At 38.5% G+C, this 16,539-nt stretch overlaps 1 protein-coding gene across 1 annotated transcript in view; it reads right to left on the reverse strand.

Annotated features, from left to right (window-relative positions):
- Nucleotides 1–3,694: 3,694 nt before the first annotated feature.
- The window catches only part of LOC121917198 (nectin-3-like), a 90,230-nt gene continuing 77,385 nt past the window's right edge, over nt 3,695–16,539 (reverse strand). The window contains exons 7-9 of the mRNA XM_042442939.1: nt 14,682–14,766; nt 7,571–7,645; nt 3,695–4,859 (exon numbers count right to left, since the gene is read on the reverse strand). Coding sequence (XP_042298873.1) covers nt 4,689–4,859; nt 7,571–7,645; nt 14,682–14,766 — 331 coding nt within the window. The 3' untranslated portion in view covers nt 3,695–4,688. The remainder of the gene's footprint in view (nt 4,860–7,570; nt 7,646–14,681; nt 14,767–16,539) is intronic.

Raw genomic sequence — 16,539 nt, forward strand, 5'->3', positions numbered from 1 at the left:
TATTTCCAGCTAATTTTTAAATCTTTTTTACACACACACATACACACACACAGTTTTTAAATGTATTTTAATCTTGTAAAAACATTTTTTTAAAATAAAAACAAACAACAAAACCTTCTACCTATTGGTCAACCTGAAAAGTGTTGACTTGAGTATGCATAAATTGCACAACCCTGGAAGCTGAGTTATGATACTTTCCAAGTGAAGGCCTCACTTAGCACAGGAAAAACCTAATTCAGTAACTCCCTTGTAAAAGAAAATGTGGCAAAGAATTTACCAGTTTCCAAAAAGGGATTAGAGAACCAATATAAAATTACAGAGATAATTGCCACCGGCTCTCATATATTTTTTGTGACTCAATAATATGTATCTCAAACATATTTATTAAGTAAGGCAGCAGTGAGTGGCTGAGAGTAAATACAAAACTGGTTAAAATAGAAAAATGAAGCAAAATGCAGTAACAGACAAGTAAAAGCCAGATGGTATACCATGTAAAATGTTATTCTGAGTAGTGGGACAGTTAACAAAATACTCACTATACAGCTTCATAGAAGGCCAAAATACCACAAAGGTACCAGATCCATTTGATATTAGAAACTAAGCAGGGTCAGCCCAGTTAGTATTTGGATGGGAGACCACTAATAGCAGATGCTGTTGACTATACAGTGAGCCCACGTCATATGCGGGTGTGCTGAAAGCTGCTGGGGAACATGCGGGGCGCAAGGGGCAGCACATCCCATTTGAATTAATGGGGTGTGCACCTGTGGCACCGCATACACAAGCCCCATTCACTTAAATGGGGCTTGAGCATGCGTGGTATTTGCTTTATGCGGGGGACACCGGAATGGATCCCCCACATAAAGCAAGGGCAGACTGTATTTAACCACCTCTGGGTATTCCTTGTCTAAAAAAAACCCTATGAAATTTAATGGGGTCCCATAAGTTAATAAGCAACTTGAAGTCACATGTGTACACACACACATTATCTTCATATACCTTAATACAAGTGGGTCCTGTTTATTATGTTCTGGACAGTCACTATGCTGCTGAGATAAGAAGTCAAACTCTCACCACAGTTCTCTTCTTGCCCTAACTGACAGAATATTTTGTGGCTCCTAGTGCCCATCGACTAGACTCAGTCCTCAGCTGTTTGGAAGGGTGGGAATTATCCTATTTTTTATTGTACTTCTTCAAAATATGGGTGGTCCTGAGCCTGTTTTCATGTCCACATCCCAACTTTTTCAGTAGATATGAAGGTTATTAAAATCTTTAGAAAAAAGACTTCTTCATTGCTTCCTAAAAGGTAAAAGAATAGAAGCTACTGCTTTGAAACTTGTGACATTTTTCCCGCTCCAGTGATATTCTGAAGTTTGGTGACTCTTATGTTCCTCAGTGAACATTACAGCCAAAGAGAGATGGACATTTTCTGCTTTGCTCATACCAGACATATGCTGTATTTGTGCCTAACAGATCATTACTTCTAACAATTATTTGCTATAAGTGTTCCTAACCTGATAAAAACATTATATAGAAATGAACAAAGCATAACAAAGAACAGTTAACTTGAAGTCCATGGAAAGGTAGGATAGAAATTAAGTAAATAAATGAAACTTACTGCTAAGAGAGGGTATTTGAGGTTGGTTCAAACAGAAGAAAAAACTGGACTTTCCCTCAAGAAATGCTGGACAATAGATGGGTAACAGCTGAAGGGGAACTTTACTGTTAGTGAAAGAGTAGACCTCATGCATTGGTATTGGAGGAAATTAATACAAACATGTTGTGCACTTATACTCATGAAAATGTGTTTTTCTTTTAAGATAAATGAAAACATAGCATTTCAAACTACAGTACTGAGGTTAATGTTGAAATCTATTAGTCAAACATTCATTATATAAAAAGAGATTATAGAAGTGATCACTACCTTATTAATGTGTCTTATGTATTTCAAACATATGGTTAATACACTGTTTGCCATAAGGTGATCATTTTTTCAAGGGAAAAACCCCTCTACTTAAATTAGTAGTGAAATACTGACAAAAAAAGTGGCAATTGAGCACCATGCCAATCACATTTTGCTTAATGTTGGGCAGACTCCAGACTTCCAGCACTACAGTGCATAGCATGTCCCCTACAAAAAAAGTGCCACTATCTTTTCTTTTCAAATTTTCCTAGTGACAGCCAAGAGATCTTGCAGGGACTATCACATCACACCCTCTTTGGGGCCTTAGATGCTGCTATAAATGTTTCCCTGCCAACCCCACCATATTCTGTTACTTTTGATAAAGGGGCAGTAGAGAGGCTGAGGACCTCAAATAAATCCAGCCCAGTCTTCAGAGAAATCTAGGCCAAAGCCTACTCATATCTTGTATTAGGGGCCTCAGAAAACCAGTGTCCTTTGAAGCCCTGTTAGTTTTGAATAAAATAAAGATGGTCATGCAATTTCTTTTTTTAAAAAAATTGAAGTTGGCATATAATTAAAGTATTAGAAGTCATATTACAGGTGCCAGTTTATTTGTTTTAAAATAAAACTACATATACTACATTTCTAAGCAATAAAGACAGTAACATGTTTGCAATATTTTAACTGAATGCTGGACATTAATTTCCATGTTTATAATCAATCAAGTATAATTTTATTGGTATTTTATATTCCTTTGTGTTCTCGCCTCTCCCTACATCTATCATCCATTTTTGTGAGCTTTACACTTACAACTGCAAAATCATGTGCAATTACCTTAGCTGCTCTATTTACATAAGAATTACTGTATGTTCTAGTATTTTATTTAGATCTCAAAGTAACATATATTAGTACTTAATTTGGATTTGAAGGTTTTAAATATTCCAGCTATGAGCACTACACTCAAAACTATGTTGAAATACCTATTTGCATTTCTATAAACCCCCATGAAACATGTTAACAGCAGCATAATAAGAAAAAGAAATTGTGGAATGTTGACTTGCACAACTATCTATATTTTCCCACCCCTCTATTACTGGCAAAATAATAGCTCACTCACTCATTTGTGTTTGCAAAAAGAAAAGGTACACTGGATGAAGTTACACCCTAAAGATGGTACTCAAAAAGCACACAAGCAAAACACATCTTGCAAAGCTGAATGTGAGAATCTTTTATATGATTACATACAATTGAACCAAAGGGGTTAGCAGAAAATAGACTGCATAGCAAATACAGGACAAATTCTATATTCAACTGAGCTGTATATTAAACAGGTTCTCAAACTAATTTATATAGGTTTTTTTGTGTATTTTTCGAGCTAGATGGCCTTGTTCTGGAAGAGTTTATTCCTGACATTTCACCAACATATGTGGCTTGCACCTTATCTGCAGATGCCAGTTACAGATGCTGACGAAACGTCAGGCATAAAGTTTTCTAGAACACAGCCACATAGCTCTCCAAACCCACAAAAAACTATAGATGCCTGCTGTGAAAGCCTTCGACTTCACATTGGTCTAATTTATATAACTAGAAGTAAAACACAAACCACTTAAAATTATTCTAATACGTTACTTTCCCTAATGCATTACTTTATTCCTCTTTCTTTAGGACAAGCTACTTCCTCCCATTTCAACATTTCCTATTTCAAGGAGTACTGGTGAAGCAGTGGTTAAATGCCTGTACTGCAGCCACTCACTCACAAACCACAAGCTTGTGAGTTCAATACCAGCCAGGGGCTCAGGTCCAACTCAGTCTTGCATCCTTCCGAGGTCGCTAAAGTGAGTACCCAGCTTGTTGGGGGCAACTGGCTTACAGATGGGGAGTGCTAGTTCACTGATAGAAATGTACTTGCTATTGCTAGAACATTTCAATTGCTCTAAGACAAGTTAAGCAAAATATTAAGAGAATTTGATTTAAGAGCAAAAGCATTCATGAGGCACATTCTTGAAGTTCTGTTCTGCTGACATGACCAGCACCATCTCATTTTTGAACCAATGGCAAGCTACTACTTATTGGCTAGTATCAACAAAGGGACAGATATGTAGTGTTTTGATGATACTGGCAGTACAAGAGAGCATTTTGCGAGAGACAACCAATATGTCAGTTACCAGACACATTTTCTTCTAGGAGTGAAGCTAGTCATGAGGAAGATGCATTGCTGCTCCCAAAAAAAGAAGCACGTGTTCTCTTGTTCTCATCTCAGTAGTATCTACCATTAAAAACAACACTGTATAATATCACATTATGTCTTTCCATATGCTACAGGTAAGTAGCAACCAAATTAACTGAAGGGGTGGTGGAAAGTGAGACTGTAAACTATATGGGAAATGGAGATGATCATGCACGTTCATTAAGCATGTGTTTCAGGAATAAAGAATTCAGAGGACCAGCTAGAGAAGTCATCTAAATTCATCATTAAATACATATTTAAACTACAGAGTAACAGATTGCCTAATCTTAAAGTACATAAACTACAGAGTAACAGATTGCCTAATCTTAAAGTACAAAGAATACCTTACAAATGTAAATTGTAATAGTACCCTTCTGTCAAGAACCACTAGTCTCTAATCATTTGATTTTTTTTCTATTTTCTTTTCCTCTTCATTCACAAATAAAGTAAACAGAGTGCTCACTGAACCCACAGCATACATTGACTAGAACTCCATATAGTACAAAATACTGTTTAGACAGATTCATATTATTTTCCACAATTCAGAAGTGAAAAGTCAAGTCACACATAATGTTCTCTGGGATTTATGTATACTCTTCCATTGCCTGGATTTGGAAGATTCTTGTTGCTCCAATCTTTGCAATTTGTTTGTTTGAAAACATACATTTTCTGATGGTCTTGGGGCAGGTGATTTTCATCATCATAGCTAAATTGTCTGCAGTTTACCATCTTCTAAAAAACGAACAAACATATTTACATCATGCATAAACACTTATTTAGCTTCTTCAAATGTTTTCATTTTTAAAAAATTAGTATATCAAAAAACTACTAAATCACTACAATTTAAACTGAGAATCACTAAAATAGGACTCAGTTACAATACCACATACATTTAGTTCCATGGGCATATTTCTCCACTAACCATATATAACAGTATTAAAATATTTCAGTGCAATAAAAATAAGAACTGTATGTTCACAGCCTGTTCACATTTTATAGTTGTCATATCTCACTGCCATTAAAAAAAATGAAAACCTTTACTTAAAACCTATTCTTCCATACTGTCTTTCATACTAAATGGAATTGACAATTTCTGGCACAATTCAAAATTCTGGTTAAGAACCGTAGATCCCGTTATACCCTGGGTCCAGAATTTCCAACTGGTTGTATGAGCTTGTCTTGTGTTTTAAGACCCTTGGGAAAGTGCTTTCCCTTGGAGCTTTATCACATCCTTTTCTCACCGCAATCAAGGTAAAAAATAAAAATAAAACGTCAACCTACCACTTTTATTGCTGCCATCATCACACTGATTGTGTTTCACGTAACTGGGGCTACTGTCCCCATCATGCTCCATTCTTGTCCCGTTCCTTAACTCTTCCCCTCTTTTCCTCCCTCCAGCATGCCTTTATTTATTTTATTTTTATTTTTTGCATTTTCAATAAAGTTTATTTTCTAAACAAAGTTAACACATTTCATACAATCTCTTCTAATTCTCCTACTATACTAATACATATACAAAAACAAATAAATAAAACAAAAAATGTGTATCATAAGTTATGTAAAATTATCATATTATATAAACAGTTATTATATCTTACTTCCCTTAGTTCTCTAACAATAAATACTGTATATTTTGTTCCATTACTAATATTCCATACAGTCTTATTCTTTCTATAGTCTTTCAAAAGATATTCTCAGTCTTAATATATACAATAAATGCTAGCTATTACTAGTGTCATTATATTTCCCATTTTGTACATTTACTGTTCTGTCTTATTCTTATATATTCTTGCTGTTTTCATTTATTGCCATCTTTTTATTTTTTACATTATTTACTTAGTGGGGACCATTCTTTGTCTGATTTCTCTATATCTTTGCTATTTAACCAGATAGTGAGTTTGTCCATTTCTGCTAACCTCATAAGCTATTCATCAACTGATGGTAAATCTTGACTTTTCCACTTTTGGGCAGTCGATATTCTAGCCACTGTAATCATATATAAGAGAACTTACTTTTTTAATTTTTAATTCCCCCCACCCCAACTTTTCTCATACCATTTTGGAGTACTGCAGCCCCAATTTAATGTTTTAATTAAAAAACAAAAACAAACAAACAAACAAACAAAAACCTGAAGGCTTCAGAGCTCCAGAATTGCGTGAAAACCTTAGGAAAAATAGCAAGGGGGGGAGGGGAGGAGGGAACAGTGACACGATGTGACTGCCATCTGTGCAAATGCCCCAGGAAAGGCTTTTTGCATCTGGGGCATCGCACAACTGGGCTTCCCCATGAAAGAGAAGGGATGGCTGGGGGAAGAGGCAACTATGGGAGGGAAGTGCAGTCGTGTGATCACCGTCACCAATGCTGCTTTCCACCCAATAAAATCAGTTTAAAAGCCTTGTACAATAAAACCCTTGGTCTCAGCACTTTCATAAGCACATCTGATGAAGACACAGGAGAGGACATTTTTGATGGCTCTTCCAAGGTTCCCTTCCACAGGAAAAAATAGGTTGGCCCCCTTTCTACTTTTTTCCCACTGGCAGGCAAATAGCTTTTTATTTAGATAGACTTTTGGCTAGTAACTGATTGCTTTGAATTTTTTTTAATGAGGTATGTTGTACTTCTATCTTCATTGTTACATTTTATGTATTTCTGGATGGCTTTAAATGAGTCATTCATGTTTTAAATAAGACTTTATCTAATTGGGATATTTTTGACTATTTGATTTCAGCTATATCTTGCTTTTAATCTATATTGTGAGCTACCTTGGCTCCCATATCTGAAGAAATACAGGATATAAAATAATATAAATAGTGGAATAGTACTGACAAATTATTTTTAAGAACAGAACTGCAAGTTGGAGAAACTGGGGATCCTCTTTCTTCCATTCACATCCATTACATCCTCTATGCGTGAAAACTTTTTGAGAGAAAGCACCTTCATGGCTGTTACACAGACCTATGTGTAAAACTAGTTTACCCTTAGACCCTGCTCTTTGTAAAAGAAAGGAGGAAAAGAGGGCAACATAAGAAGATACATAAAATAATAATTAATAATAATAATAATTTGTTTTATTTATATACCGCTATTCCAAAGATCATAGCGGTGAACAGCAAGTAAGCTAATTAGCAAGTAAGCTAATTTGCCCCCAACAGTCTGGGTACTCATTTTAGCGACCTCGGAAGGATGCAAGCCTGAGTCGAGCTTGGGCCCTTTTGCTGGTCTTGAACTCGCAACCTTGTGGTTTCGAGTGAATGGCTGCAGTACAGGCATTTAACCACTGCGCCACCAGGGCTCCGTGTAATTAAATGGGCTCAGATGTAATTAAAATAATGTTATCAACACAACATGTTTCAAGTGTGCCACAATTCTTCAGACTTGTTGGGTCCATTCAGAGAACAACTAAAACAGAGTAGTTGTTTTCATATTTGAACTGTTTTACTTACTTTGGGCTGCAAGTTTCTACCTTCCTTGTCATGGCACTCATTTTCTTTGCATTTCTGCAGAGAGAAGTGCTGTTTCTGGAGAGGGAAAAGCTTATTTTGGATTTTTTAAAAACACAATATGATGGAACTGTAACAGAGCTAAAGCACGTCATACTATGTGGTAGTCTTGAGAAATTTGCTACAATTTTGCTATGATTCTCAAAATCGTCAAAAATAAAATAAAATAAATTCTGGACTAAATATCTCAGAATTCCCATCAGTGAACAACACCAACATGTATTTCCCTAAACACTAGCAATATGAATGAAAAAAATAAAATAAAACACATAATTTAATTTTTACATTTAGTATTTCAGATCTGATAAATCCTGAGATGGTATGAAGTGTAGTTTAAATAAATAACCCAGCCAATAACCACCACAAACATATGCATATACACACAATTACCATACTGATTTCAGAAAACATAAGAGAGCACTTCATTTTAATAAGATACAGACATGCTGGAGGAGTTCAGAGAAGGGAAAAAAGAACGATAAAGATGCTAAGAGATAGGGTGAACAAAACATGAGGAAAAGTTGATGAAGCTGAGCTTAATCAGCTTGGTGAAGAAAAGACTGAGGGGGTGACATGATGGCACTCTTTAAATATTCCAAGGGCTGTCACAGGGAAAAGGAGGCATGTCTGTTCTCTGATGCTTCAGAGGGTAGAACTGGGTCTGATGGTTGCAACTTACAGGAGATTTTGATTGAACATTAGAAGTTACTTCGTAACAGTGAGAGTGGTTCAGCAATGGTACCAACTGCCTAGAAAGGTGATGGGATCTCCTTCTCTGGATGTTTTCAAAATGAGGCCGGAAAGCTTCCTGCTATGGATGCTCTAGTTGGAGATCCTGAATTAAGCAGGGTGTGGACATGATGGCTGATAGGGTCCCTTCCAACTCTATGGTTCTATTATTCTATTTTTATATTGTCCATGAAATGAGAAATTCATGATGGAAATCTCAGTAATTTGACACAGGAATGAGATATTTGGATTTCCACTGAAAACATTCATCACTGCACTTTGAAGTGCAAAATGGAAGTTTACAAAAGTTTTGTCTAAAAAAGAAAAAGAAAAACAGTAACAAGAAAACTCCCACAAACCAGAATTACTTTGAACACTGGCATACTTCAAAAATACACTCACAGAATAATCCAAAATATGTTTGATACTTATTATTAGTAAAACAACCAAACAGATTATCCAAACTTCTCACTGAGATTATTGGGCTGACCTATGCATTTCCACAGTAGAATACAAGCTGTACTAGAATTCACCGGGCTACTAGGGACATTGATCCAATGTAACATGATGCTGGAAAGGGTCCTGGTGCTGTAATCTGAACCGTTCACCACCCAGTTACAAGGTCCAAACTGACCAGCCTAGTTAAGGCAAGTACAACCCAGTTAGCATATCCCATTCCTTTTTAGTAGGACAGAATTCCATTAATTCCACATACTTTGCACGAACTCTAAATCTAAAATAAAAATGGAATATAAAGGTATTAGCGCGACAGTGATCAGACACATTACAGAGTGACAGCCTCAGGGGAAGGCAATGGTAAATCTCCTCTGAAGAAACTTGGACCTGCCAGAGGAGATCCGCCACATTTCTACTCTTACAGCTTTTAAGAAGGCTCTTAAGGCGGATCTCTTCTGGCAAGCCTTCCTACCTAGTTCCTCCCCCCGTTTACTGTGACGTCGCTCTGTCCACCAATTTTTCTCTTAAATTTAATGAGAAGAATTAAATTAAAATTAATGAAAATAAAATTCTTGCCTCATGAACTCTCCCTCTGTACCTACTGTCGTCATCAGACCTGTGAGGGAGTGAAAAAGACAGGCCCAATTCCATCAAGGTCTAACTGTGAATTCCGTAACTCACGTCGCTCTCTTTTATTTTATTGTATTGTATTTATTTATTTATTGTATTTTATTGTATTCTCTGTATTTTTATTGCTCTAACCCACCCGGATTCCTTGTGATTGGGCGGGCTATAAATAATAATAATAATAATAATAATAATAATAATAATAAACATTATTATTATTTGTGTGTGTGTGTGCGCGCACACACACACACACGTGTTGTATGTGCTTTCAAGTCACTTGTCCACTTATGGTGACCCCACGAATTTCATAGGGTTTTCTTAGGCAAGGAATACTTAGAGGTAGTTTTACCAATTCCTTCCTCTGAAATACACCTACAGCTCCTGGTATTTATTGGCAGTCTCCCATCCAAATACTAACCAGGGCTGACCCTGCTTAGCTCCCAAGAATTGACAGAATCTGGTCCCTTTACGTATAGAGGTCCACACATCCCATGATATTTAAGATCAAAACTGATGCCTTGAAAAATTTGAGAAAATATAGATAAGAAATAACATTAAATCTAAGTGTAGCGTCTAATCTGTAGTAGGGTGTTATGCTATTTTAATTTACATTTTGGGTAGTATGGATTTCCAACTATTAATGAAATCAATTAACAAAATAATTTCAATTTCTTATTATATGTGGATGTCAAAACTGCCAGTCTCAATATATTAGTATTATTAGAGAATCATTAGTGTTTTGACTCATTAGAATGATGTCTCCTTTTTTAAATTGTTAACGATATATTCGGTTTATTCTGTTTCCTTTCACAAAACTATCAGATCAGCGAAATTGTAATTAATAATGTGCTAAATAAATATGAACATTTCTACTGTACTGCATGATCCCTTCTGAATGAATTATGCTAGGGATTTACGTACGATTAGATCATGTCTAGAAATTTTAATCAAGCAGCCTAATCCACACACCAGTTATTTCCACTGGTTTGTATTCCAGCCTCTTATAGCAAATTAGAGGGGCAACCCACCAGAGGGATATCTTCCTCCACTATAGGAAAAGTTTAATTACCTTCTCTAAGTAGTAAGCATGACAGGTCCTACAGAACAGATATTTTACTTTTCTTGGTCCAAAACTCAAAAAACCAGCTATTGTGATACTTCCATCGTAATTAACACGAGATGGGGTGGGGTGGGGTTTACTTCCAGCTACATGATTGAAATGGGGGGGGGGGGGGAGAATAATCCCTTCAAATTTGGGTTACTCTTGGGGGGAATTTGAGGAAACCTAAAGTATGCGTGGGTGGGCTTAATATAAGACACTTGTTTCACTCTTTTTAAAGAAACAAACAAAACTTCAGCACTGCTTTGCTGTTGTTCCCAGAGTCATTCTTGGGAAGAAAAAATGGTTTCTCCAATTCCTTCCTCACTAAATGCTGACAAGTATATTAAAAGGGATATGCATTCTTACTGGACTGCAGAACCCTTTACTTAACCCGACAATGGCCTGCTGTGATGTTTTTAACAACTACTTCGCAGATAAAATCTCTCAGCTAAGAGCCGACCTGGATGCCGGCATTGCAGCAGTCCAGTAAACCCTTTATTGAAGTTAAACTAGATCGGTTTGAGTTCGTGAGTACCGATGACGTGGACAAGATCCTTGGAAATGTGAAGAAGACGACATGTCCCCTCGATCCCTGCCCATCATGGCTGGCCATCCAGGGGGGTGATGCCTTGATGGCATTTCTTAGAGATGTCATCAATGCATCCCTTAGGGAAGGTTGTGTTCCAACTTGCTTAAAGGAGGCGGTTGTTAGACTCCTGAAAAAAACTTCCCTGGACCCCCTGGATATGAAGAACTACAGGCCTGTATCTCATCTGCCATTTTTGAGCAAGGTGATTGAGAGGGCTGTCGCCCTTCAACTCAAAGTCATCTTGGATGAAACTGATTATCTAGACCCATTTCAAACCGGCTTCAGGACAGGATATGGGGTGGAGGCTGCCATGGTTGTTCTGGCTGATGATCTTCGTCTAGGTATTGACAGAGGAAGCATGACTCTGTTGGTGCTTCTAGACCTCTCAGCGGCCTTCGATACAATAGATACAATAGAAGTGACCAGTGGGGTCCTACAGGGCTCTGTCCTGGGCCCATTGCTATTCAACATCTTTATCAATGACTTGGAGGAAAAAATTGGGGGAATACTTATCAAATTTGCAGATGACACCAAATTAGGAGGAATACCTAATACTCCAGAGGACAGGATCAAAATTCAAAATGACCTGAAGAGACTAGAAAGCTGGGCCACAGCTAACAAAATGAAATTCAACACAGAGAAATGTAAGGTACTGCACTTAGGGCAGAAAAATGAAATGTACAGATATAGGATGGGGGACACCTGGCTTAAGGAGACAACATGTGAAATGGATCTAGGAGTCCAAGTAGACCACAAGTTGAACGTGAGTCAACAATGCGATGTGGCAGCTAACAAGGCTAATGCGATTTTAGGCTGCATCAATAGAAGTATAGTGTCGAGATCAAGGGAAGTAATAGTGCCACTATATTCTGCTCTGGTCAGGCCCCACCTGGAATATTGTGTCCAGTTCTGGGCGCCACAATTCAAAAAGGACATTGAGAAACTGGAGTGTGTCCAAAGGAGGGCGACTAAATTGGTGAAGGGTCTGGAAACCATGCCTTATGAGGAATGCCTTAGGGATCTGGGTATGTTTAGCCTGGAGAAAAGAAGGTTAAGAGGTGATATGATAGCCCTGTTTAAATATTTGAAGGGATGTCATATTGAGGAGGGAGCAAGTTTGTTTTCTGCTGCTCCAGAGACTAGGACCCGGAGCAATGGATGCAAGCTGCAGGAAAAGAGATTCCACCTCAACATTAGGAGGAACTTCCTGACAGTAAGGGCTGTTCGACAGTGGAACACACTTCCTCAGAGTGCAGTGGAGTCTCCCTCCTTGGAGGTCTTCAAATGGAGGCTGGATGACCATCTGTCGGGGATGCTTTGATTTGGATTTCCTGCATGGCAGGGGGTTGGACTGGATGGCCCTTGCAGTCTCTTCCAATTCTATGATTCTACGATTCTAATAGATCATGACATCCTCTTGGAACGCCTGGAAGAGTTAGGAATCGGTGGCACTGCACTCCAGTGGTTCCGGTCCTTCCTCTTGGGTAGATTCCAGAGGGTGATGCTCGGGGACAGTCCCTCCTCCAAAACAGAGCTGAAATGTGGCCAATTGTGGCACCATACTGTCCCCAATGCTTTTCAACATTTATATAAAGCCGCTGGGAGAAATCATTCACAGACATGGGGCAGGGTGTTATCAGTACGCTGATGACACCCAAATATATTTCTCCATGTCCCGATCAGCAGCTATGACAACAGATGGCATTTGTCCCCTCAATCAGTGTCTTGAAGCGGTAATGGGCTGGATGAGGAAAAACAAACTCAAGCTGAATCCAGACAAAACAGAGGTACTTACAGTAGGGGCCCCCAAACCAGGTATAGGGTTACAACCTCCAGTCCTAGATGGGGTCACGCTCTCCACAAAGGATTATGTTTGCAGTCTGGGGGTGCTCCTAGATCCGTCGCTTCACATGACTGAATGCGACGATCAGGAGCACCTGCTATCAGCTCCGGCTGATAGGCCAGCTGCACCCTTTCCTGGAAGTAAAGGACCTAGAAACTGTTGTACATTCACTGGTAACTTCACGACTTGATTTCTGTAATGCGCTCTATATGGGGCTACCCTTGTGCCTAGTCTGGAAACTTCAACTAGTGCAAAATATGGCAGCCAGGCTGGTCGCCGGAAAAACTAGGAGTGACCGAATAACGCCCATCCTAAAATATGTTCACTGGCTGCCTATTAGTTTCCGGGCACAGTACAAGGTGTTGGTTATAACCTTTAAAGCCCTACCTGGCTTGGGTCCAACCTATTTGAGGGATCACCTGCTCCCATATAATCCGCCCCACAGCCTCAGGTCCTGTGGGAGGAATCTATTGCAGCCTTTAAAAGCCAAACTAACTGCTACTTCCCAGAGGGCCTTCTCTGTAATTGCTCCCAAACTATGGAACGGCCTGCCGGATGAGATCCATCAAATTGCCAGCTTAGACAGCTTTAAAAAAGCTGTCAAGATGGATCTCTTCCGGCGGCAGGCCTTTCCTGAATAAAACTGCCAGGACACAGAATGACTGCCCCCCCCCCCCACATCATGTATTAGCCCACCGCTGTGTCCTCGTATTTTTTATTGTGTTTTTAATAGATATTTTAATTGTAACATGTGTAATCCTGTTTTAAGGGGGGGAAATTGGGACATAACTTTGTAAATGTGGATATTTTAATATGTTGTGAGCCGCTTTGATTGTCTCGTCACAGAAAAGCAGGATAAAAATAAGTTTTATTATTTTTATTTTTACATGCCATTTATACTGATGTGTCTATACCGAAACATATAATGGAAAGTAAGAATGGTTCTTAACCAACTTTGAATAACCTCATTTGCTGTTTGCAGCCCCAAAGCACTCATAAATTGAATGACTAAATCCAGAGGTGGAGAATATTTGTCTTCCAAATGCTATGGGATTGTCAATTCTCATCTTGCATCACTTTCTATGATGGCAAGGGCTGCTGGGAGTTGCATCACCTGGAGAGCTACATAATTTCCACCCTGCTTTAAACAATCTCTCAGTCCTGCCACCATCATAGGCTCACTTGGTGAGGACACTAGAGAGTGCATTCTCAGTGGCTGCTTCCACCCTCTGGAATGCCCTTCTATGGGAGGCTGGACTGGTCCCTAGCCTGCTTTCCTTTTGTCAGCAGGCAAATATGTTTTTATTTGAGCAGGCATTTAATATATAATTGTGTCAGGGTGACTTTTATACAGTGTGTGCAGTCTATTTATGGTTGTTGCTGTTTTTAACTTTTGTATGTTTCATATAATTTTATATGGTTTTTAGTTAGATACTTTAATTGTTTTTCCATTTTTATTGTAAAATTTTAAAAATTATTTTATTTGTCAGCTGCCTTGGTTTCCTCTCTGGGAGAAAGGCTGCACAGAAATGAAATGAAATGAAATAAATAATGAATGAATGAATAAAATAAGATTGGTTCTTTGATTAGTAGGATCATACTTAACTGACTTACATTATCCAATTAGGTCCAAGTACAAAGACCACATGCATTCTTACTACATGATTATTACGTAGGCATGTATCCTATCTTTGGAATGATAACTTACTGGAAGAATTATTTCCTTCCGTGACAGGGAGCGAGCTCTTTCTTCATATGAAGATGGCGGCTTGTGTGTTGGTGGAAGATCAATCCTGCATTGAGAAAACATGCAGTTTAATAATATCCACCATTAACTAGATCGCTGAATCACGTTTAGAAAGTTAGAACTGTACAAACATAAATGTGATACTTTTCTAGCATATAACAAAAATTGCAGTTTTACATTCATTATAATATACATCAATCCAACTAATGTAATCTGTAAATTTGAAACATGTACAAAGAATGGCTGTAAAAAGCCATGAGGTCTGGACAAGAACAATCTTTATTTTCTTCCTTCTTTCTCATTAAAAATGAAACTACTAGTCTTATTTTCAAGGTTTTTCTTTTAAGGAAATCAGAATAGAAAATTAGCTGTTTTCATTAACTACTCCAGTTTATGCAGGAGTCTAGGAAGGATTCTACATAGCAAGAACCTTGTATCCCTCCACTACTTCCCAGGGATGCTCTCCCTAGTTATTGTGATTTCCTTATTTAATGAGGTGATCAACAGATAACATTATCAAGAGATAATGAGGCAACAGTAATGAACATAGCAACAGAGCTTTCTGTAGATGGTTGAAAAAGCTTTTGCAACTGCTATGTACTGTTGCCTGGAAAGTTTTCACTGAGTCAAGCTCTTTTTGTAAACTATTTTGTAAACTGGAGTTACATATGCAGAATATATGCTCAGAAGGAATACAATCAATGCATCTTGTGATTTAAGTATAGAAAATCTACAGTGCTTACTAAACTCCTACCTAGCCCACATACACACAGTGCATTTACACTGTGGTAAAAAATGTAATTTGACACTTTACCTGCCATGGCTTCATCCTTCAAAATTTTGGAATTTATAGTTTTGTGAGGCACCAGCACTTTGACAGAGAAGACTAAAAGACCTTGTAAAAGTACAAAGCCAAGGATCCCACAGAATGGAGCTTCAGCACTGTATAGTTTATATTTTATGACTTTTTGATTGTACTCCATTGGCAGGTTATATGCTGTTTTGATGATGCCTATAAAATGCCATGCAAATTTATGGTGATATATAAATAACACAATAGGGTTTTCGACTGGCGCAGAGACTCCGTTCAGAAGTTGAAAAGCTGAGCAGATTGGCAGGAGCCCTGCCCCCTTGCATGCACTGAGCATGCCCAGTCCACCAATCTAGCTCCACCTTCAGTTCGAGTCCACTGCAAAAAAATCAGCAGGGACCTGACTGAGGGGAGGTAGGCGGGTTTGTGTTGAGGGCACAGATAACCGCTCGAAGAAACACAGTTACAGGTAAGCAACTTGTCCTTCTTCTTCGTGGTCTCTGTGCCTCACACAATAGGGTGACTACAAAGCTTACCTGTAGCAGGTGGGAAAGTCACTGCAGACAGAAGACAGGACACCACCAAAATTGACATCTCGACGGGACCTGGAATCCAGCAAGTAGTGCCGAACAAAAGTGGATGGTTGAGACCACGTAGCTGCCTTGCAAACATCAGGCAGGGGGACACCTCTGAGGAAGGCAGCAGAAGAGGCAACAGCCAGTTCATTTAGCCAGTTTGTAGGCCAGAGAAATAGTCTGGGCAATCCACTTGGAAAAATGTTGTGAGGAAACAGGGTGGCTTTTTCTTGGTCCACCATAACAAATAAACAACTTGCTGGTCAACCAGAACTCAGCAGAATGTTGAGTATAAAATGCCAAAGCACGGTGAACATCAAGCATGTGCATGGTTCTTTCCAGAGGCATAGAAAGATCTGGATAAAAATTAGGAAGCACAAGTTCTTGGGCCAGGTGAAATGAGGATACCACTTTGGGTAGAAAGGAAATATCT

The sequence above is a fragment of the Sceloporus undulatus genome, unplaced genomic scaffold (genome assembly GCF_019175285.1).
Source record: "Sceloporus undulatus isolate JIND9_A2432 ecotype Alabama unplaced genomic scaffold, SceUnd_v1.1 scaffold_12, whole genome shotgun sequence".
Taxonomy (NCBI): domain Eukaryota; kingdom Metazoa; phylum Chordata; class Lepidosauria; order Squamata; family Phrynosomatidae; genus Sceloporus; species Sceloporus undulatus.